Here is a 24,443-nt window from a genome sequence, read left to right on the forward strand (position 1 = left end):
GTCTTCTGCTATCCCTGGCAGTAACTGTGGAGGGGATTTAGGGCGGGCAATTTAAGCAGCATTAGGAGATTTTTGGGCCTCAATTTTAGGTTAATAATAAATATTTTACAATGCATTTTCCCAAACTTGATCTACAGCCATCAAATAAAAGTTTGTTTCACATTGTAACAGGTGATGAGCAAGTTTAGTAAAAGACTTAATGAATGCAATTAAAGGGCATGTACACCCCAAAATAAGAATCTGGTATAATTAAAATAAAATGTAAAGACTTTCCAATATAAAAATTTGACATGGCTTAAAAGTTATTTGTTAATATAACTGCTATTGACAGCAGTATCTGTCTGTTCCTTACTATTTTATGCCCTGGTGGATGTGACTCTTTATCCAATACCAGTGGCCTATGATGCAAAGACTGACTTCCACTGGTTCAGACACTGTTTCAAGAGTCAGGACCTGCAGTGCAGGAAGCAAAAGAAAAATTCTATTGAAAATGCATTTACAAATAACTTTAAAACCTGAAATGCTGAATTGGATGATATATATATATATATATATATATATATATATATATATTCCATTTTCTTTCACCAAGCATTTTACTTGTGGTTTTTTTTTTCCTTTAACTTATCAATGAGTAACAGTGTAGAAAAGACAGAGCTGCCTGCTACTGGTACAAACAAAGCTAGTTTTGGATCGAAGTGTTTGATAATTCATATTTTCAGAATGCCTATCACTGTAGCAGCCTGGAACAAGCTCCCAGCAATGCCGGACAGTACCTTTATCTAAGAAATCAGTCACTTTACACACAGAGGGATCCGCTGACGTTCTGGACTCCGCACACGGCGAGTTTATCATCGCCTTGTCACCCCCTTTACTCTTCCTTTTAGACGAGGACATGGTTCTACAGCCAGTGAAGCCGGGCTCATGTGCACAGCTCTCAAACCAAAACGCGTGTTCTAGCCGCTACGTAACAACTTCCGGGTCAGCCTGCGCACCTACGCGACGCCACTCGTAAACACTCGATTAGAAGAGCAATTAGTTGACAGTTCTTTAACACTAAGCCAATATAAAGGTGTCATTTAGAAAAGTTACGGTAGAGGCGATACTGTCCTAGTCTCCCTTTCTATTGGCTAGTGAGATTTAGCTGTGGCAGCCATACTAGATTCTGGCAAACACGGGAGTTTAGAAAGTTGAAGAACTTTTCGTTCTAATGTGGTCGATGGAAATGATCACATGCGGCGCCCCAGTTGTACTGCTGTTCTCAGCACTGCAATTTTTCGTATTTCTGGGCTTTATGGGATGCTTCGCTAAGGGCTGAATTTCTTCCAGACTACCCATAACAATCATGGCGTCGTGTACTTTGCTATTGGCTTGTTTGTAATTAACTTGTGTAACTCGGTGTCCCTGAAAGATGCAGCGTCTATGCGTTCGGTTCCTCTGTGGGTTTAGAGTGCGGCATTTTTGCTCGCAGCCCGGTCTCTCTTGGCCCAATATAGAGCTACGGGGCAAGGTAGACAAGTTCGGGGGAGTAACAGTGCGGCTGGAGCCCTCACACAATTTAGGGGAAGCAGTTTTCGAGACATGGTTACACGGCAAGTGGCACCTCCATGGGAATGTACTGTCTGCTTGCGATTTATACAACTAGATCATTACAGCTGTACTTGTATGCAGTGCTTTTAATTAACAGTACTTATAGGCGGGGCAAACATTTACAATAATTATAAAGTTACAATAGTAAAGTGACTGATGGGCAAGGACAATCTAGGTGCCTAAATATAACCTGTCCTCCCCTGCACCCCCGGCTTTGCATAACATCCTTGTGTTTTGGGGGCTAGTTCTGACTTTCACTAAACCAGTATATGTTTTATAAATTAAATTCACAATTTGTCTCTTCCCCCCCCCCCCATTACACTGTTAAATTTGGATACAAGTATATTTTGACTCCCTCAAACTTTATTTTTCTCAAGAAAACCTTTGCCATACAAAGTTGTGGGACCCCTACCTGCCCAGCCAATCTGCATAAACTTTGCTTCTTTAATGAGACTCCTGGGGCTTCTCAACCTGTCCCCCAATAGTCCTACTCAAGTTGTAAATCACCGATACATAAAATAACTAACAACATCTGACTATTCTGTCTCTCCAGTCCAAATCAGCACCATATTGACCTGTGTATGAAGCCTGTCCAACTAATATCTGCCTTAAATAAACAGGAACCCATCAGACGGGTTAGAAAATACAGAGATCAACATTAGCATGTTGATGCATTCCTCTCCTGACAGGTATCCCCAGGCTCCTATTCATATCATAAATGGGACTCCATTATTATGTGAAAATTGTCCCAGGGGCCGCATAATCAAATCATCCTGATGTGGATTCATAACTAGGGTTGCCACCTTTTCTGGAAAAAATACCGGCCTTCCTATATATTTCTCTTTTTTCCCTATTAATAACATTGGGATCAGCCATCATTTTTACCAGCCAGGCCGGTAAAATACCGGCCAGGTATCAACCCTATCCATAACGTTGGTGGCCAAATCTTATTCGTACACACTTGGGGAACAATCCCCAGCTCTGCATTGACCACTTAATCATGTAGGTGGTGCTCAAACTGAATGCGTTGCTGTCCAAGGGTCCATAAAAAGAAAAAACAAGTCAGATGGCATGCAAAAAATATACTACTTTTTATTTGTTTACTGAGATCTCCATTTGAAGTTTTTTTAAAAAAACTTTGTAATCATACATTAACATTTCAATGAAAAAGACTGATGACATATATTATTCCAGTATTTGACACTAGATATGATATATATATATTGTCTTTCAAAATCTCAGAATATACTGACAAAGGAAGCCTTGCTGTTAGACTAAACATATAGATCTATGTAATGAGGCATATTTGAATTTTATTAGTAGAACCCCAAAAACACTTTATTCTCTATATAATATAGGGTTACATGACTTTCACAATTTTTTCCCTTCTATTAGAATCTGTGAAACAATGGAGGGCAGCCGGCAGGATTGCAGTGTGGCTGCATATTCCCATCATGCAAAGCAGACTCATATCCATTGCTGCCTCTGAAGGATTTACATTTCATCATGCTGAACGCAATGAATCTACGCTGACTCTTTGGTTAAAGGATGGACCAAGCAAACTACCTGGATATGCTACACACCAAGTTGGGGTTGCAGGTTTGTCTATATAGACCTAATTAGTGTGCTCAGTTCAATGCAGTGTGGTTACAACAGGTTAAAGGGACTGATCACCTTTGAGTTAACTTTTAGTATGATGTAGAGAGTGATATTTACAATTGGTTTTCATTTTTTGTTAGTTGTGGTTATTGTGTTTTTTTGACTTTTTATTCACCAGTTCTCCACTCTGCAATGTCATCAGTTTTGTTGTTAGGGTCCAAATTACACTACCAACCATGCATTGATTTGAAGAGGATACTGGAATATGAACAGGAAAGGGTCTGAATAGAAAAATGAGTAATAAAAATACATTTGTAGCCTTACAAGGCATTCGTTTTTAGATGAGGTCAGTGAATCCCATTTGAAATCTGGAAAGAGTCAGAAGAAAAAGGCAAATCATTAAAAAAAATTATTAATGAAGACCAATTGAAGGGTTGCTTAGAATTGACGATTCTACAACATACTAAAAGTTAACTTGAAGGTGAACCACCCCTGATACATTTTAGCTTTTCTTAGTAGCCCTCAATCTTAAAAATCAATTATAGCAAGGCACGATGAGTCAAATATTAAAGGTTTCATTTTGGTAAGGTTGTGGTTTACAGCATTTTTATACCCACTAATGCTTATCTCTGACATTACTGTAGCCTAAAGGCAGAGAAAGGCGAGAAGATTCGGGTAGATTTAGTCGCCCGGCGACAAATCGCCTCTTCTTCGGGGGAAAAATTCTCCCAGAACTGCCTCCCCGCCGGCTAGAATCAAAATCACCAGAGGGATGGCTCTTGGAGCGCTTCATTTTCCAAAGTCACCCGAAGTTGCCTCACGAGGAAAATTCGGGCGACTTCGGAAAACGAATCGATCCAAGTGCCATCCCGCCGGTGATTTAGATTCTAGCCGGCATGAAGGCAGTACAGGGAGATTAGTTGCCCGAAGAAGAAGCGATTTGTCACCAGCCGACTAATCTCCCCGAATCTTCACATGTGTCTCTGCCCTTAAAGGGGTTGTTCGCCTTCCAAACACTTTTTTTTCAGTTCAATTGTTTTCAGATAGTTCACCAGAAATAAAGACTTTTTTCAGTTACTTTGCATTTTTATTTTTTAAAGTTTTTCCAAAATCGAAGTTTAATGTCCCTGTCTCTGATGTTCCGAGTCTGGCAGCTCAATAATTCAAGCGCAGGTTCTAAACTGTTACAATTTTGCAACATTTACTTGATACGTTTCTCAGTAGCGTCTCTGGAGTATTAGCAACAATTGTATCAATTTGAATAGCTGCCTTTAATTAAACTCAGGGATTCTACTCAGCAGGGACAAAGATAAATGTATTAACTACATGTATTAATTTAGAACAGTTAATGAGTCAGCAGCCCCCGCCCACAGCTGCTTTAGAAGGTGAAAATAACACTTGAATATTAAAAAAACAGTCACACATAGAAAAAAGAAAGTAATTGGAAAAATACTTTATTTCTGGTAAACTATTTGAAACCAACAGAACTGAAAAAAAGATATTCACACAAAGCGGATTCTCAGTCCGCATTAAAACCTCTGGCCAAGAGTCGGCCCCTATGCTTGCATCAGCCTTCTTCCTTGCCTGCACCCTGGCCGATGCAGAAAAAAAGAAAATAGATAGAATTACATTCTGTTGTTGTTACCAGATATTAATCAGTTATAGATGAATTAACTGCAAAACATTTTCTCAGGTTTTCCAATAACAATTACCGAGTGCAACCAGGAGAGGGCAGCATAAACAGACTTGTTTGGCATTTCTCCGTTGACATGTTTGAGCATGTTTTTACAGGTTACACAGATATAATGCTTTGTAACTAATTCTCATTTGAAGCCGGCATAATTCTGCGTGAAAATTTGTGTACATGCTTTTTCATTTTAAAAAAAGCTATTTTTTTGGCATTTTTATTACTGCTTAGAAGCACTGCATGCTCTATTGGGCAGGGCCCTCTATATTTCTTGTATCAGTTACTGGTTATTGTTTTTGCATGTAAATCTGTGTTCTCAGTGTAAACACCCTTCAATTGTGCAGTGCTGCGGAATATGTTGGCGCTTAAAATGGGCATTGATTTCTGGAGCATTTCACACCTTTTTTCACTCCACAACTGAATTTGTCCTATTGTCTTCAATGTGGTAGAGTAAAATAATGGATTTCATTAGTGTGACTTGAACATATCCACACCGTTAGAAACACTCCAACTCTTTATAATACAATATTTCTGGGACCGCAATGCATGGTGTAAATCAATGGGAAAAGACAAAACTGGAGCTTTCTAAATGCACTATTTCTTTTAGTCTATTTTTCTTTTTTAAAGTGTGACAATACAGTCTGTTCTTCATATGATTAAGTATAGTCCAGCTCTGCCCATGAGCGTCTCAGGGGAAGGTATGGGTTGTCGGTCTTCAGTGTTTACGAGCAAGTATCTCAGCTGCAGGGATCGCCTGACTGTAGGTTACCCACTGATGCCATTTTTGAAAACCATGAGACATAGTGTCCCATTGTCCATCTGTCCCTAGGCTAAAGTATCATGCAGTGAGTGGCTTTGTTTGACAGGAGATGAGAGAGAACTATTATTTCATTCTTGGCTGTAGGGGGAAGATATCACCCTTAAACAGAACGATGATCTCAAGCACTAATTAAAAACAGCTATGCAAGTGCTCGGCAAAAAAAAAAAACAATACAAAACAAACGGAACATCCTCGGGCTGCATGAAACTGTAGAAAATTTGTGGGAAGTCTTCAAGACTGCAGATCCCAAACTCCAGACAAATTAAAGAGGTACTGTCCCATCATAAGCCTAACAGGAGGGTTCTAGGAATTAGCTCTGTGCAGTGTTTCAACCACTTCATCTAAGCAACGATTAACAATCACAATCCAGTAAAGTTCTAGTAATGCCTAAACATGCAAAGGTTTTGTGTGCAGCGAAATATAATAATGTACAGTTACCCTGCACTGGTAAAAATTAGCTTCAGGCAACACTACTATGGTTTATATAAATAAGATGCTCTTTAGCCATGGGGTTAGATATTCAAGTTGAAATTGGTCTGTGGGGCACGACTTTACATAACAGATAAGCTCTGTAAAATACACTGATTTTACATAGTTAATTTGGGTTGAAAAAAGTCCAAGTTTAACCTCTCCAAATGAAATCCAGCATTTATCCACACACACACACTGATCCCTACATACCTTCACATAAATTATATATACCCATATCTATACTAACTATAGATTTTAGTATAACAATAGCCTTGAATATTATATTTTTTTGTTCTTACACAGGACATAAATAGGAGTCAAAGATTAATCAAGGCTCTCTACAGAATATAGAATGAAATCCTCTCTCATAAAATAGGACATGTGTTGCTACGGATTAGTTAATATCTAGGGTTTGCATAAACCAATATGCAAGCAAATATATATTTTCATTTATTATGGCATTGCTGGTGCTTTAAAATTCAGCCGAGTTCAGATGCTTCAGCAGTTCAGTAGTCCTAAAGTCCATAATGACCAACAAAACAGAGAAGAAGAACAGGCTTCCTTGGGGCTCATTTACTAACACTGGGCAAATTTGCACCTGGGCAGTGCTCCTTGGCAACCAATGAGTGGCGAGCTTTGTTCACCCAGCTGCAATTAAAACAATGACCCATAGGTACAGATTCAATAGTTGCATTTGTTTTAAAACTTGCAGTAGACCATTCAAGCCAATTGCTGGTTGGGAGCTATTGGTTACTGTACTGGTGCAATATTGACCTGTGAGAACACTCGTTTCTCATTCACACAGTGAAGTATATTCCCACTGCTCTTGTGTGTTTTATTTGAATAACCCTGCTGATTAATTTTATTAATACAGTACCACAAAATTCTGGGTTGTGGTTTATATAGGAACTCGTATCACTGCAATCTGAATACTTTGTTTATAGCTAGAATTCCAGCCAGAAATTGCTGCTTATGTGTGTCTATCAGATTGCATCTTTAGGGGTACACTGTGCTATGGGAACCTTCCATATGCCCTGAATCACTGACTTGTTAAGCAGGGATTACATACATTTTCCTCCAATCACTGGGGGTTTTGAATAGTTGTTACCAGGGCAGGGAATTTATTTTTATTATTTAAATAAATACAATGCCCTTTATCGTTTAGTGTCTGTTACTGGTCCTCTAAATACCTATCTGGTGTTACATTATAATATATTTTAAGCTGTTTTTATTACATTAAGTTCATTCATACAGCATAACCCAATCCTTTTGCAACAAAGTGACTACTCTCATACCTTTTGAATATATTCAGATACAGGAACCTGCACAAAGGTTTGAATGCCAACCCCCAAATGGTAGGTAATACAGTGATCTGACTTTTGCCTTTCTTTTCATTACAGGTGCTGTATTAGATGAGGATAATGGGAAAGTCTTGGTTGTACAGGACAGAAATAAGGTACGTAAAATGAAATCATCTCATTGAATACAGGCAGTTTAACTTTATGCTGGGGAACATATACATTTGAGTGTAAATAAGTTACTTTTATTCTTGTGCCGTTTTTTTAGGCTTAGGTCTGTAGCCCCCAGCTATGCCATTCTCATATTTAGCTTCAGTAGCCACACCTAAGATTCCTAGTACAGCTATAGGATCTGTTATCCATAAAGTTCCAAATTATGGAAAGGCAGTCTCCCATAGACTCCATTTTATGCAAATAATCCAAATTTTCTCAGTACTACTCTGTAGTAATAGAACAGTACCTTGTACTTGATCCAAACTAAGATGTAATTATTCCTTATTGGAAGCAAAACCAGTCTATTGTGTTTATTTAATGTTTCAGTGATTTTATAGTAGACTTAAGGTATGAAGATCTGAAAACCTCAGGTCCCGAACATTCTGGATAACAGGTCCCATACTTGTATTCGTGTCTTTATAAGTGTTATAAATGTTAGTCTTGCAGTTGTTTACTATTCTGAAACTACAGAGTCAGAAACCCCTTCATAGAAGTCAGAGGAAAATACTTATATACTTCTTCATACTGTATTTACAGTAGCAATATATTGAGAAAACCTGATATAGTGGCCTTAAATATTTATGATGAAGTATTTACCCCAGGTAGTGAAAGGGTATCTAATCTAATGCAAGATGTCTGTTGTCCAGTTTTAATAATCTAAACAAGTTTAATAACCTTATATTAACCTAAATAAGTTGTTTGAGTCCTTTTGCTTGCTGGTGTCTTAAAGGAGAAGGAAAGGCTTTGTGCATTTGGGGAAGCTAAATTTTAGGCACCCCCAAGTGCACAAAGCCTTTCCTTCTCCTTTAAAATCCCTTTTAAGGAGACGTTAAGTGTAAAAATAAAAACTGGATAAATAGATTGTGCAAAATAAAGAATAAAGAATGTTTCTAATATAGTTAGTTAGGCAAAAATGTAATGTATAAAGGCTGGAGTGACTGGATGTCTAACATAACAGAATACAACTTCCTGCTTTTTTAACTTTTTTAGTGAGTTGAGTACAGTGAGTTTTCAATTGATCCTTAGCATGCAGGTCAGATTCAAAAACAATAGTTATTACCCATGTGCCCCCCTCAAGTCACTGATTGGTTAAACCAATCAGTGGAAACCAAGAGAGCTGAAAAGCAGGAAGTAGTGTTCTGTATTATATTAGCCTTTATAGATTAAATTTCTGTCTAGCTAACTATATTGAACATTTTTTTATTTTGCACTGCCTATCTATTTACCTAGTTTTTATTTTTATACTGAACTGTTCCTTTAAAGCCAGAATAGGACCCACAGGCCTGGACAAGCCTCAATTTGAACTAGAAAGCATATTTTAACACTGTTATTAGTATGTATACGCCTATTCACAATCACAGCTCAAATACATTTCTACCATGAGTAGCAAACGTGAATATTTAAAAAAATAAAGAATTACAGCTGCCAGATGTATTCAAATTATTTTTTATTATATTTATTGCATGAAATACATTTTTATTAAGTACAAATATAAACACATCACTGATTTCAGTGCCCAAAAGAACACACTACACATTAACATCTATGTAAAGGATTAAATACTTTTATAGTAAAATGTCTTGGTGATAAAATATATCCAAAAAGAGTCCCTTTACTACCTTCAGATAGCAGCTTCTGCAAGTTACAAGTATCTCTCTGGCTAGCAGCATTGTTGTAATAAAACATCAGTACTGGATAAGAGTTTATTACTTGTGCTTCAGTATGTGACACTAACTTTACAGTGATCAGTGAAGGTTGACATAAGGATTTATATCTGTATGTTCTCTGTGGCCACAGTAATCCATGTATTATAAGTCAGCATTGACTGTCTGTTCTGCTGAATGTTTTCTTTTACAACTTGTGCAAGCAGACACATGGCATTATCTTCTTGTACAGCCATATGTTGGTCAGGGCCATATTGGGGAGTGTGGGTGGTGTGGTTTGAAACTCTTTTTACAAAGATGATTTTATAGACAGAGGGATTCATTAGCATTATGTAATGGATAACTTTGTTTTCCCAAGGGCTTTATTAGGCCTTTAAGTATATACTACCTGTACAGCATTTTCACAACATTTTCAACTTCCTTTAACTTTCTCCCTACTACATACAGAGCTGGCAGTATGCACTAAAAGATCCCGATAGCTGTTCATTGATTATCTATATACAGTAGAGTGTAGATGAAAAAGCACTGGATCTGTTGTGAATAGGCTTTTATTTGTGTAATCGCCTAGTAACATTATTTAATGATGGCTGCTGCCCCTAAACGGGAAACTATTGCAGGTTGTTATTGATTTCTTCAGTTTGCTGATTGAATATGTGTATCTCATTATACCTACACCATAGATGCAAACCTTAAAGGGGTGGTTCACCTTTAAGGTAACTTTTATTATGTCATAGAACGGCCAATTCTAATCAACTTTTCAATTGGTTTTCATAATTTTTTTTTTTATAGTTATTGGCTTTTTTTTTCTGACTCTTTGCAGCTTTCAAATGGGCGTCGCTGACCCCTTCTAAAAAGCAAATGCTCTGTAAGGCTACACATGTATTGTTATTTCTAATTTTTATTTCTATTCAGGCCCTCTCCTATTCATATTCCTGTCTCATATTCAAATCAATGCATGGTTGCTAGGGTAATTTGGACCCTAGCTACCAGATTGCTTAAATTGTAAATTAAAGAGCTGCTGCATAAAAAGATAGATAACTAAGAAACCTTAAATAATAAAAAAATGAAAACCAATTGTGAATTGTGTCGGAATATCAGTCTATACTAAAAGTTATCTCAAAGATGAACAACCCCTTTAACAAGAATAAAAATCAGGTGGAGATGAAAGTACCCAGTAATATACATAGTGACAAATATGGGTGTGGGAATAAATGCAGATATTCCTAATGTATGTGTTAAATAAAATAGTTTTTTCAAAATGTAACAAACATTTTAATACAGAGGAGTAACCGTTTTTTTTTTTTAATACAGACAGTAAACGCATGGAAGTTTCCTGGAGGGCTTTCTGATCAAGGGGAAGACATAGGTAAATGTTAAAAATGTTTTCACTCATGTTTTTTATGAAAATATAACTTTTTTTTAATATATATTTTTCCTTCTTATGCAAAATAAGCCTTTCTTCCTATTAAAGTGTTTGTGGTTCTCTGAGGATCCCTATGTTGCTTTTATAGCTGAATAGAATATTCACCCAAAAGCACACCTTCCTTATTATAGTAATTTTAATTTATCTTCTATATAATCAATTTAATTAAAGCAGTTTGTGTAATTTCTACTACTTCTTATATCATGTCAACATAAAATAGTTAAGCACCAAGTGAAACTGCCAAATGGGCTTCTTCTTTTGAGTAAGAACAAGGAAAAAAGTTCCCCCATGCCTAGGCCCCACCTTCTCCCTCCCCAAACACAAGGGCTCACTCATAGGTTGCCCACTCCTTGCATTCCTGGCCTTAGAATGTAGTGAAATGAGATAACCGGCCACCATGTCTAGCTGCTTTACATCCAATGTAGGGGAAGGAGAAGTCCTTCATGTTGCTGTGGAGGGAGAAGGAAGAGCGGTATGGGGGTGGTCCTTGTCCTTTCAATCAGTGCTGTTTAACTTTTTATATGTAGTGGGTTGATTATTTCTTATACCACATGCCTGAGGGCCAGAATATATTATAAAATGATCATGTCATACAAAGCAGACTGAGGGCCAGAGAAATCCCCTGGAGAGCCACATCAAGCACAAAGCCCTTTATTAAATATAGTTGTTACCATGGAGAAATAGATGTTTGCATGGTAGCTTAGCACTGGAGTATATACTAGTAAGTGTGCAAAAAGAACAGCAATGTGTGAGCCATGTAGTAATACACTTTTCAATTGTAAAAGTTTCTGTCTGACACACTGTTGTGCTCAGTCAACATCCGTCTAAGATTTTCACCTGAAATTCTGTACTTGTTTCACGAAATTATTTTTGCAAACGGAGTACGCCCCTTTTAAAATGATAATGTCTGTAATGTTTTACACGCTTGTTCAGAAGGGTTGTAGGAATTGTGTCACTATGGTGCACTAAACAGTAAAATGCTGTTATCAAAAGTAGAATCAACAATAAATGTGGTACAAACGGCATATTATATCCTTTGTATGTGTGAGCAACAGTCTGTGTTCTGTTTTGAAAGCAAAAACCAAGTATTTTGGAATGTTGCTGCTGTACTTACAGCAAATGTTGTTCTTTTCTTTCCATTCTAGGAGCTACAGCAGTTAGGGAAGTTCTTGAAGAGACTGGTATTCATTCGGAGTTTAAGTCCTTATTAAGCATAAGACAGCAGCATAATCACCCTGGGGCCTTTGGGAAGTCTGATCTGTACATCATTTGTCGCTTAAAGCCATTGTCATACACTATAAACTTCTGCCATCAGGAATGCTTGAAGTGTGAATGGATGGATCTACAAGAGCTTGCCTATTGTAGTAATACAACCATCATCACAAGCAGAGTTGCTAAGCTTCTACTCTACGGGTATAACGAAGGCTTCCATCTGGTTGACCTAACCATGAGGACATTCCCAGCTGTTTACTCAGGGCTTTTCTATTCACTTTACCATAAAGAACTACCAGAGACCTATGAAGGAAGTGCCACCCTTTTATAAGCTTCACATTTTAATTCTCCTTTTACTACGGTACTCTACTTTTATAGTATTTAAGGAATTTTCATGTAAAAATTCCAGACACTTAATTTAGAAATGCATGTATAATATTCAATATATTAACGTGTAGATTAAATACTGAGTGGACAACTGTAGTTTAGTTTCATCACTCTCAAACACTAGCTCAAGAGCCTGCACAAATATACAATAAAACAATGCTGTACCTCAGCCTCACATTTAATATTACAGATATAAAAGGATTTTCTGGTCTTAGAAAGGGTTTCTCTTGACCTAAAAAAATCAGTCATTTCAGATCAGCTCTTTGCGGACATTGGGAGAAATAAAATAGCTTTTTGTCCCGGTCCAGTGCTCGATCCATTTTTGTACTGCCCGGTTCGCTTTAGTGCCACATACCAGCTGCTGTATTTCCGAGACCGGTAAGTGTTGTAGTTATTAGCTTCCAGTCGTTCAAAAAAGAAGCATTCATCTGTTATACACCTCTGAAAAAAAAAACCATGGAAGTGTTACAAATTAAAACATGAAATTCTGTCAATGGAAAATGAAAATGGTGCAGTGAATCACTTCATTAATAAACTCCCTCTATGATTTAACTCTTTGATTTCTTTTTTCGGGGTTCTGACTCTTTGTTAGTTCAGAATTCCATGACAAGATCATGTGCAAAACAAAGTATCCTTGAAAATGATTTACACATTTTGGCAACTATACCAATGCACAATGCAGTCCTTAAAAGAGAAGGAAAGGCTAAAATGAAGTAAGCTTCAGGTCTATATAAATACACCAGTAAACCATCAAAGTGTCAAAAGAAACACTGCATTTATTTCCTTCTATTGTGCACACATGGGCTTCTGTATCAGACTTCCTGTTTTCAGCTTAATCCTCCAGGGCTAGGTCTTGAGCATGCTCCGTTTGCTCCCCTTCCCTTCCTGCTGTAATCTGAGCCCAGAGCTGAGGAGGGAGAAACTCGGGCAGGAAGTGATGTCAGCAAGCTAATATGGCAGCTGCTATCCTAAACAAACAGAGAGAACTTCTAGAGCTGTTTACTCAGGTATGGTAAAGCATTCTACAGAATAAATATAGTGTTATAGCTTGCAGTATTGTAGCTATTGGCAATAAACTGCTTCAGTAGCTTTCCTTCTCCTTTAAGAAACTCCCGATGATAGTGCATCATTTTCTCTGGCATCACAGGAAAACTAGTCAAGGAATCCTTGGGAATTTCATTCTGATTTAATTCTTAGTGAAATTACACTGACCTTAAAATTAAGTCTCACTAGAAGCCACAGGAGGAGTGTAATGGAAGCACTGCCTTTGAATAGATATGTGTAAAACAGAATGCAACAGGTTAATGGAAGTTTCCATATTGCAGATAAAGGAAACACTTGCCATATTTCCTAAATAGCGGCTAGCTGCTGCTCACCTTGGATATGGAAAACTCCTTCCTAAAGCCAACAACCCTGTCATAGTTGCCTCACTGTCTAGCCAAACATTTCACTGAAATTCTTAACACATGATATCACTCATCTGAAAGGAAAGATGGAGAAATAGCAAAGATTTTGCAAAGATGTTATTATTATGCCTTTATGATGTTTGTTTGTGGGAAATACAAATCTCTTATTAAACGGACATTATGTTTGTCATAAAAAACTTTATACCCAGGTAGGTCAATTGCCCAAAGCTCTTCAAGATAAGTAGCATACTATCAGCTATTTCAATTGCATTACACTTGTGAATGAATCATCTCCCAGAGTCCGGAGACTTTATTTTTAATCAGTTGGAAAAGCTCTATAACACACACACACACATATATGTACTCATTAGAATGGTTATTTATTAAGACTCAAGTTTTGTTTTCCATGAAAACTCGAGTTTTAGAGTTGAGTTTTAGAGTTTTAACTCGAATTTTCGGGTTAAAAAAAACTTGAATTTTTCAAGATTTATTATACCCCAACCCTGGAAATAGCTTGAATCAGAAAATACACCGTCTAAAACCTGTCAAGGTCATGTTCGAGTTAATGGCAGAGGTCCCTTGAACCATTTGAAAATGTTGATAACCTTCATGATGTTTGAGTTTTTTGCCTGAAAACTCGTTCAATACAAGTTTCGCAACTTGAACTCACTGGATCGAGTATTTCCATTCAAGTTTTTTTTTAAATAAGAAACCATTCGAGTTGTGAGTTCATTCGAGGTATGAAAAATTTATGGTCTACCTTCAGGGCCAGATTATAAAATAAAACATGCTCCCAGAGTATTATGTATGTATGTATGTACTTTACAACTAATGTTACTTCTTACACCAGTACTTAGTAGTAATAGTAGTCTAAAATCCTACCACAGGGCAATTTAATTAGAATTCATTAACTTACCAGAAGACTTCTGAAGTATATTACACAATGCCTAAAAAACTCATGTAAAACGCAAATGAACATACAAATGCCACACACACACTAATGTTGAAGTAAGCGGGCCAGGTGGAGCTCTAATTTGAGCACAATTTACTTACATTTTTATCATAAATATTAGTAAATCAGTGATCTTAGCAATTAGACATTTAAAAGAACAGTTCAGTGTAAAAATAAAAACTGGGTAAATAGATTGTATGTACAAAATAAAAAGTTTCTCATATAGTTAGTTGGCCAAAAATTTAATGTATAAAGGCTGGAGTGACTGGATGTCTTAACATAATAGCCAGAACACTACTTCCTGCTTTTCAGCTCTCTAACTCTGAGTTAGTCAGCAACTTTAAGGGGGAGGGGGCACTTGTATAGAGTCATGCAGTACCTGGGTACCCTGCGGAATGAGGGTAGGATTTTCAGATGCGGGTTGCGGGTCTCATCTAAATTTCTTATCTTATGTTGAACTGTCTATATTTTACTCCTTTTAAAATTTTACAAAACTTGTTTCTATCCCCGCCCACTTTTGATTATGTCACTTCCTGTTTGATGGTGGTCAGTGGGTTGTGAGTCAGTTGTGGATAAGGCAGTTGCGGGTCGGTCAGGTAGTGGATCAAAGTGGGTTAATATGCGGGTTGCTGGGTCGGGTCTTAGAAATTGGTTCCACGCAGGATTTTACTGCAAAGCAGGCAGTAGTATTCTGTTCCGTTATGTTAGACTTCCAATCACTCCAGCCTTTATACATTACATTTTTGTCTAGCTAACTATATTAGAAACATTTTTTATTTTGCACAGCCTATTTACCCAGTTTTATTTTTATACTGAACAATTCCTTTAAAAAAATTTGTATAATTCTGTAAATGAATGATATATAAACTGTATAATGATTTTTTATGCACATATGCAAGGTTATATAGTCTGATAAACTTGGATTTATAACCATAAATCACTGTCTATTCGAAAACAATGCTGATACTTGTGTGTCCCGGTAGATGGGTCAAATCACTGGTAGCAATTCACATTTCTACTGGCAACCATAAAATATAATTATTTCTCAAAATAATAGCAAATTGATTTCAGAAAGCTGAAAACCAAACATTTTTTACTGTAAAAGTAACCATTGCAAAAGAATCATTCCCTAGAGATCTAAAGTTCAATCACAGGACAATGAGCAGAAGGGAGTCTGATTCAAGCAGAACTTCGGGAAACTGCGTATGATATATTAGCTAATGTTGGAATAATTGCAATTTGCAAGCTTAAGATAAGACTTGGAATCTGAATGTAAAAGACAGATGTAATGAGTAAAAAGAATGATAGGGTCAACCAAGACTGTAAGGACTATATCCGACCAAATGCAATGACCTAGTGGATAATATTTGTGCTTGGATAAACAACTGGCTGAAGGATAGATACCAACGAGTAGTTGTAAATGGAGTATTTTTTAAGCATTTAAGAGGAAGTAAAGTCTAAAATAGAATAATGCTAGAAATGCTGTATTTTGTATACTAAACATAAACATGAACTTACTGCACCACAATCCTAATCAAACAAATGATTTATGCTTTCAAAGATGGCTACAGGGAGTTACCATCTTGTAACTTTTTTAAACATCTTTGCAAGACCAAGACTGTGCACATGCTCAGTGTGGTCTGGGCTGCTTTGGGATCATCAAAACAGCACAAGTCAAATATCTGCCAGAAGCCGATACAGCAAGGCTGATTAATAATCAGAATAGACAGACTGCACTCGGTCCTGTGTTGTCATGTAATGTGGATTTTATAGTTTTTGTATTGTTTAATTCAAACTGTTTATCTGTTTAAATATGGCTCCATGATCTTTGTCACTGCAGCTGGAGTTGAAAACATTAAAGGGAATGTAAAGGCAAAAATAAAATCCAATACAAATCGCCAACTGCTCTACAGGGAAAGAAAAGCTGCTTGAGTTCTGCATGGCTGGGAAGTAAGCGGGGGCTCCCCCTGCTGTTCATAAGTATGATTGTTCTCTGCAGAGCAGTTAGGGACCGTCTGACAATTCTTTTTTTTTTTTCAACTGTGTTTTTATTGAAGTTCACAGAATCAGAAACAAATAAAGCGGTACACAACCAGTTTCAGAAAGGTACAATGTAGACATACATTATGCATATGGTCATTCATTGACAATATCCACAGTAAACAAAAATTAAACAGAAAAGAACAACTCAAAAAAGAAAAGGCAAAATGCGTGGTACTGAGCAGTGCATCTCATCTGAGAGCAAGAACTTCACCTCATAGTGCTATAAACGTAGGGAGATCCGTAATGCGTTCCAATGTTAAGAGTCTATCCGGTCCCCCCTCCTCATGAGAGGAAGAGGCACCCAACAGGGATGGAGTATGGAAAGAGAGTAGTGTCTAAAAGCCCAACGTCCTTCTTGGTTGCTATACCTCCTTTTGGAGTTCAGAGCAATAAGAGTTCCACATAAACCAGTCCTCCTCTGTAGCTAATGAAGTGTTATGTAGTATAGCAGTTAAATATTCCATACGTCTCACCTGTTCTATTCTATTAATCAGGTCCCATAATGATGGGGGTGTAGGATCTTTCCATCGAGCTGCAATTAAACACCTCGTTGCCGTAAATATACAGTTTAGTACTTTCTGCAGTCTTTTCCCTACACCTAACACCGGATGACCCAGTAGGTAAGTCAGGGGGTCTCTATGTAAATCTAGGCAAGTAGCCTTCGTCACCAATATTTGTACCGTGGACCACAAAGTGGTTATTAGGGGACATGTCCAGAACATATGGAACAATGTGGCTGGTGAGGCGCCACATCTCCAACAATTCGGTGGTATAGTGGGGGAGAATTTATGCAAAAGGGCTGGGGTATGATACCACCTAAACAATACCTTGTAAATATTCTCTTTAGTAGTCGTGCATATGGAGGTTTTGGTAGCATTAGCCCAAATTCGTTCCCATTGATCGACGGTGATATGAGTTTCCAAATCTCTATCCCAGAGTTGCATGTACAAATGGGGGTCTTCTACATCATAGGAAATTAGTTCCTTATATAGCTGGGAAATATGGCCCTTCCGCTCCCCCACTTTAGTGCACAATTTCTCAAATATGGACAAATCTGGTAGTTTCATAGTGCAGCATAGGGATTTAACGTAGTGCCTCAACTGATAATACATATAGTCTTTGAGCCCAAGGAGCTCATGCCCTTCTATCAGCTGTTGTTTGTCTAGGAAACTCTTAGTACGGAGGTCAAATAAATTGACAAGCTGATGTGCAGTTGTATGTTGCCAAAGTTGAACAAACTGTTTTTCCAGTCCTAAAGGAAATGCTTCAGTAAAGAGGAAGGGAGTAAGGGGGCTCGTTCTATCCGCCGGGACCAATCTATTTTTACATTTGGACCAAATTTGTTTTGTGAACGATATAGTACGCGGGGCCATGGTTGCTAATTTAATAGTATGTTCGGACCATAGTAATGTGCTCGGGTGAATCAGGGCGAGAACTAGTTTCTCTATTTCCATCCATTTAGTATATGCAAACTTAAAGGACCACTGTATTGTTTGCCTAACCTGTGTGGCTAAATAGTATGTATAAAAGTCCGGCACATCTAGTCCTCCCTGTGTCCGCCGAGTTTGCAACACCCCCCTACGTATTCGTTGTCTCTTACCCCCCCATATATATTTATAGCATAGATTTTGGAAGTTCTGTAGGGCCGGTCTAGGTATAGCTATTGGCAGAGTCTCGAAGAAATACAAAAGTCAAGGCAAGATGATCATTTTCAATGTGGCAATTCTGCCAAACCACGACAAGTTTAACCTCCCCCATTTATGTATCTCACTTGTCAGAGACTTCCACAGTACCCCATAATTTGCCTTATAAAGGGTGTCATATCGTGCAGTAATGAAGATGCCCAGATATTTCAGATTCTGTGATTTCCACCTATAATCGAAGTTCAGTTTCAACAGCTGAGTCTGACAATTCTTATGAAGGGAGAATTTCACTGCATACAGTCAGGTTTCTTATAAAAACTGTACACATTTTTTAATTAAAGTATATTGGAGATAGGGTTCTTTTTCATTAAAGTAAAAATGGGATTTATTTTTTTTGTCTATACATGCCCTTTAATTAGACCCCTATTGTTAGTGAAGGGCTCTGTCTTTGGTCCTTTGCTTGTTAATTTGCTCATAAATGACTTTGAGATGGACATTGAAAATACTGTATCTATTTTATTTTTGATACTTAATTGTGCAAAACAGTTTTATGCAGGATGCTGCCACTTTGGAGCGTGATTTAATTAAATTGAAAAACTGGGCAGCAAATTGGCAAATGAGGGTCAGTGTGGATAACTGCAAGATTATGCAGATTGGTAGAAACAACAAATGCTAGTTAACAAAGAATAATCCAAGGATTTTTGTGGCTAACAAGCTGTGTAACGATAGGCAGTGTCATTCATTATCCACTAAAGCAAATAAAGTACCATTTTGCATAAAATTACATAAACTTGAGAGGTGAAAACATAATTTTGCCTCTTTATAGGTCCCTAATAAGGCTTCACCTTGAATAGGCAGGGCAGGTTTTGGCTCCAGTCGTCAAGAAGGATATACTAAATGTGCCTGAGAGAGTGCAGAGACGTGCAACTAAACTGGTAAGCAGGGTTGCCACCTTTTTAAAAAAAAATTACCGGCCACTGGTGGGGGCGGTAACTAAATGGGCGGGCCCAGTGGCGGAACTACTGGGGGAGCAGGGGGTGCAAATGGGCCAGGGCCCGCACCCCCCTCAGGGCCCCCCGGCAGCCCGTGCGCCACTGAAATGCGGGCAGTACGGAGCGGGGCAGGGGTCCGGCTGCGCGTCACGCACCAGGGCCCGCTCCCCTCTAGTTACGGTACTGGATGGGCCGTGCCGCAAAAAGGGGCGGAGCCATGGGGTCATGCTGCAAAAGGGGCGGGTCACATCACGAGAGGAGGTGAAGAAGATGAAGAAAAGGTACGTTTCCACCAGAGGGCCAAGGGCTTTTGTTAAGGGTATTACAAATTAACAGCAGCTACATAAATTTGTACGGTAAATTTGTAATACCGGCCCCAGCTAGGCAGGCTGGTTAGCGGGATGGACAAATTAAACTATGAGGGTAGACTATTAAGTTTGAGGTTGTTTTCCCTGGAGAAAAGGTGCTTGAGTAGGGACATGATTGATTGATTTGAGAATACAATAGAGGACATTATAGATGGGGGATCATAGAATGTGAGACCTTTAGACTAGTTAGAGGGACAGAACTTTTATTTGAAGCAGCGTAGGTGTTTCTTCACAGTGAGGACAGTGAGGTTGTGGAATGCACTGCTGGGTGATGTTGTGATGACAGATTCTATTAATGCCTTTAAGAATGGCTTGGGTGATTTCTTGAACAAGCATAATATGCAAAGCTATTGTGATCTTATAGATCTACAGCTAGTTAATATAGGTATTGGTATACAGTTTATATATAACACACATATACATTTATTTGTACACTGGAGTTCCTTTGTAGGGGTCAAACTTGATGGATTTGTTTAAACCAAAACAAATACGTAACAAGTCTGACTACTACTATTTTTATTTATTAGCTTATAAAGCATATATGAAAATACATGTTTGACATGCCTAAGGTATGTTTAGTAAAGTGTGGGGTGAATTGTTGTAGCTTAAAATATGAAGATTGGAATAATGTGTTCGTAAGATCTCAGAGACAGTTACATAGAACAGGGGAAATATTTTTTTGGTATAATTACATAGTAAGTAAGGTTGAAAAATAATTTCTTGTGTATCTACTCACACTGTTCCCAAATATGGGTTGTCCTTTTTATAAAAGAGGCACGTCCAAATACTTAGTACTTATATATGTTGCTGTGTCATGGTGGTGTTAGGGAGACCAGACATATTATGATAACGTACTAAACTATTGCTGCTACCACTATGATATATTGGCAGTAGAAGTCCTATCCACAATAGTGGAGTCCTAATGCTGTATTCACTGCTCAGGTAGAGGTTTGGTCAACCCTTCTTCTCTTCCTACACAAAATGGAAAATAGGGGCTCAGGGCACTGACTCATGAAAGCTTGTGTTTGTCTTCTCCTTTGGGCAAATCACTTAATCCCCCTGGCACAGTCCCCAACACGCCTGAGCATGTATAGTAATATAGGCTTAATAATCCCAGGCACTACAATCACTTCCCTGTTACAGTTTTCCACCAGTGCTGAGTAGCACAAGCCAGAGGAGCTACTGGGACTATATGAAAAGCCATGGGAATATTTTTCCAGCAACACTTGCCACTCCTGTTACATTTGCTGTCGGTCTCATAATAAAGAAGAGGAAACTATATGGATTTAGTTTATGGATTATTGCCGTTTTGTAACACAAAGTGCTATATTCCTAATGGATCCCATATTTCTTCAACAACAATTATAGGTCTGGGGTTTCACTGGCATTTAAATGTGTTCTATCCAGCACGTAAATATAAGCCACACGGAAAAAGATGTCATATGTGGACTGACTGTATCTGTGTCGAGCAAAAGCCAGGAAAAAACACTGACGCTGAATGAACTTGTACTACTTTTTCCACTTGGGCTCCGATTGATTTCCATGCTGTCACTTGACTCAGGAAATTAAACAATGATTGACTAGTTCTAGAATATGATTATAAAAATGTGCACTTGGTAATCATACAGTGAAAGGCTGCATATGTTTAGCATTAATCCTGGCTTTTACAGAGAGTCAAAGTTTTAGGTGTCATATCATCTTGCTTATATTGTGGTCAGGCCAGAGCTCTAGACTGATATGTGGGTGTAAATACATATCTTTTAGTTATTCAGAGCACTGGCAGATTGATGATTTCAATACGTTGCCCATTAATTTTCCCACCACTTTGAAACCTCCAGCTAGCAGAAGCCAGGGTGAAATGACACAACATGCTCTTATTACTACACTGTGGTCGTATTTCTGTTATCTTTCTTTACTATGAATAACTTTGGCATAAGTCGTCATAAACCATTCAGGGCAGTAAAACACCAGGCAGATAGCAACGAATGATAAGCAGGTCAGAAAGTTTTCAACCCAAACACAACCATAACCGACTACTTCCCAATCTTACCAAACCATCCTGAAGCACTTTTCTACTTTATGCCTGGCCTAACTCCCCTCTGTTAATTAATGCATGGGCTCCGCCCATATAGGAGTGGGGTCAAGACATCACCAATGGGAAGCGGCCGTGCTTGAAGTTTGACCTGCTACCCACCCCAAACCCACAACTTATGTTCTCTTTCTCTGCCCAACCTGAAGGTAAATCAACAGGCCTAGTGGGTTTCAGGGTCAAACCACCCATCAATAGTAGCAACCTTAGTTAAAAAAAGAACCATTCCCTTTTGTAGAGCCTACATACAACAAGGTAGATCAGAGTCGTCCAACTGGAGGCCCACTGGCTGGATGTGGCTATACAAGGATTGCTATGGCCTCCAGCCTGCTTTAGGGCTCCATAGATTTCATTCTATGACATCATCAATTTAATTTGGCCCTCGGACATGCTGTATGAGAATTGATCGACCCAACACGTAATAAAGGGATACTGTCATGGGAAAAACATTTTTTTCAAAATGAATCAATTAATAGTGCTGCTCTAGCAGAATTCTGCACTGAAATTCATTTCTCAAAAGAGCAAACAGATTTTTTTATATTCAATTTGACATGGGGCTAGACATATTGTCAATTTCCCAGCTGCCCCAAGTCATGTGACTTGTGCTCTGCTAAACTTCAATCACTCTTTACTGCTGTACTGCAAGTTGGAGTGATATCACCCCTCCCTTTTCCCCCCCAGCAGCCAAACAAAAGAACAATGGGAAGGTAACCAGATAGCAGCTCCCTAACACAAGATAACTGCTCCCTGGTAGATCTAAGAACAACACTCAATAGTAAAAACTCATGTTCCACTGAGACTCCTTCAATTACATTGAGAAGGAAAAACAGCAGCCTGCCAGAAAGCATTTCTCTCCTAAAGTGCAGGGACAAGTCACATGACCAGGTGCAGCTGGGAAATTGACAAAATGTCTAGCCCCATGTCAGATTTCAAAATTGAATATAAAAAAATCTGTTTGCTCTTTTGAGAAATGGATTTCAGTGCAGAATTCTGCTGGAGTAGCACTATTAACTGATGTGTTTTGAAAAAAACATGTTTTCCCATGACAGTATTCCTTAAGCTGAAAGCCACTGAGGTAGATGTTGCCTATGACAATGGCAACACAATTCTACAGAGCACTAGAGCTTCTTAAAAGTTATCTTTATTTCACACAACTGACGTACAGCAGAACCCCCATTTTACATTCCCTGATTTTAAGTTTTCCCTCATTTTACATTGTTGTTTTATTGTCCCACTTATATATAATGCATAATACATTTCCCTGATTTTATGTTTTCCTGGATTTTACACCATTTTTTTCTGGTCCCCTGAAAAACTTAAAATGGGGGTTCTACTGTATTAGAACAGCTGTGTTCGTGTTCTCAATGCATACGATATGTTGTATGCGGTCCCTGTCCAACAGGATTATCAAATCTGCCTGATAGATATCTAGTCAATTTTTGGCCAGATATCAAGGAGGCCAATAGGGTGTGCCCCATACACAAGTAGATTGGCTGCCAACTTGGTCTAAAGGGGCCAAATCAGCAGCTTAAATCTGGCAGCTTTATACAGGACACTGTTTCATGGTAGGATGTTGTTATTATCTTCAACCTCTATCTGTTGATCTACTTTCCACCTTGATAACTCTGCATGTTCAGCATGTGCAATGCACGGAGACAACACAATATACAGTTGGTCTTCCAACATTCTTTAGTGCTCCAAAAGTGCATTGTAAAGCAGTTGGTACCCCCTTCAGAGCATTCTATGAACTCCCACAGTTTCTACATTACACTGCAGAGCATACCATTACATAATTACCTAGTGCCCAACCCAATGTTCAGCGGCATAACACTCAGATCACTCAGCATCTTATTTAACATTTGCCTTCTAAGGAATAAACAAAACCATGGCTGTTTCAATAGTTCCATATTAAGCTCTGGAATACTGAAGGGTTGGGGGGGGTAATAAAACAAAAGTTCAAGGATAGAAGAATCATAACAGCAAGCATAAGATTAAAGTAACCAATTTGATTATTAAAAGAACTTATAATGTTTTATATTTTAATATCATTACCAGCTTGTGAGGCACGTCACTGCGTTGTTAATATCCCCAGACGTATTCCTTGTTACAGGAAATACTGGGAAAGCCTTCAAGTCTGTATTGTGATGTCTTGCTGCCAACTTATAAGGTCTATCCCATGTTCTCTGAACAAGACCAGAACACAAAATAATTTCCGTGAAATGACCTTACATTTACCACAGCTACAAAACACAGTACAAATGCCCCTTCTGTGAAACAATATTCCTCAGTGCTAGCACAGAAAATAGAAAACCCAGTCCCTGAATATGTTTGTAGAGGAGGTGATATTGCCACATTTGTTTTAGGTCTGCCAAGAGACCTGGTTAGCCAGGAAGTTTAAAATAAATAAAATGGCATATCTAATGGACAACCTCTATAATCTTCTAATACTTGGAAATATTCTTTCTAATACTTGGAAATATTATTTACAGTTACAGCAGGTGAACTAAGGAAAGGGCAAAATAGTCCACTATGTCTAGCTATTTAAATACTCTATACAGTTTATGTGTAATTCTATTTGTCTTAATT

At 38.1% G+C, this 24,443-nt stretch overlaps 3 protein-coding genes across 4 annotated transcripts in view; 1 reads left to right on the top strand and 2 right to left on the bottom strand.

Annotated features, from left to right (window-relative positions):
* Positions 1 to 1,004, bottom strand: part of spata5.L (spermatogenesis associated 5 L homeolog) — a 220,976-nt gene extending 219,972 nt beyond the window's left edge. The window contains exon 1 of the mRNA XM_018251175.2: positions 777 to 1,004. Coding sequence (XP_018106664.1) covers positions 777 to 897 — 121 coding nt within the window. The 5' untranslated portion in view covers positions 898 to 1,004. The remainder of the gene's footprint in view (positions 1 to 776) is intronic.
* A 134-nt stretch (positions 1,005 to 1,138) lies between these two features.
* On the top strand, positions 1,139 to 12,916 carry nudt6.L (nudix hydrolase 6 L homeolog). 2 transcript variants are annotated; one of them, NM_001087069.1, is given in 5 exon segments: positions 1,139 to 1,592; positions 2,986 to 3,189; positions 7,568 to 7,623; positions 10,654 to 10,708; positions 11,911 to 12,818. In NM_001087069.1, coding segments are annotated over 5 exon segments (894 nt in total). In that variant the 5' UTR covers positions 1,139 to 1,411; the 3' UTR covers positions 12,309 to 12,818.
* fgf2 (fibroblast growth factor 2 L homeolog) overlaps positions 12,307 to 24,443 on the bottom strand; it is a gene marked incomplete at its 5' end in the record, with an annotated part of 39,319 nt that continues 27,182 nt past the window's right edge. The window contains 1 exon segment of the mRNA NM_001099871.1: positions 12,307 to 12,805. Coding sequence (NP_001093341.1) covers positions 12,620 to 12,805 — 186 coding nt within the window. The 3' untranslated portion in view covers positions 12,307 to 12,619.

This window comes from Xenopus laevis, chromosome 1L, assembly GCF_017654675.1.
Source record: "Xenopus laevis strain J_2021 chromosome 1L, Xenopus_laevis_v10.1, whole genome shotgun sequence".
Classification (NCBI taxonomy): Eukaryota; Metazoa; Chordata; class Amphibia; order Anura; family Pipidae; genus Xenopus; species Xenopus laevis.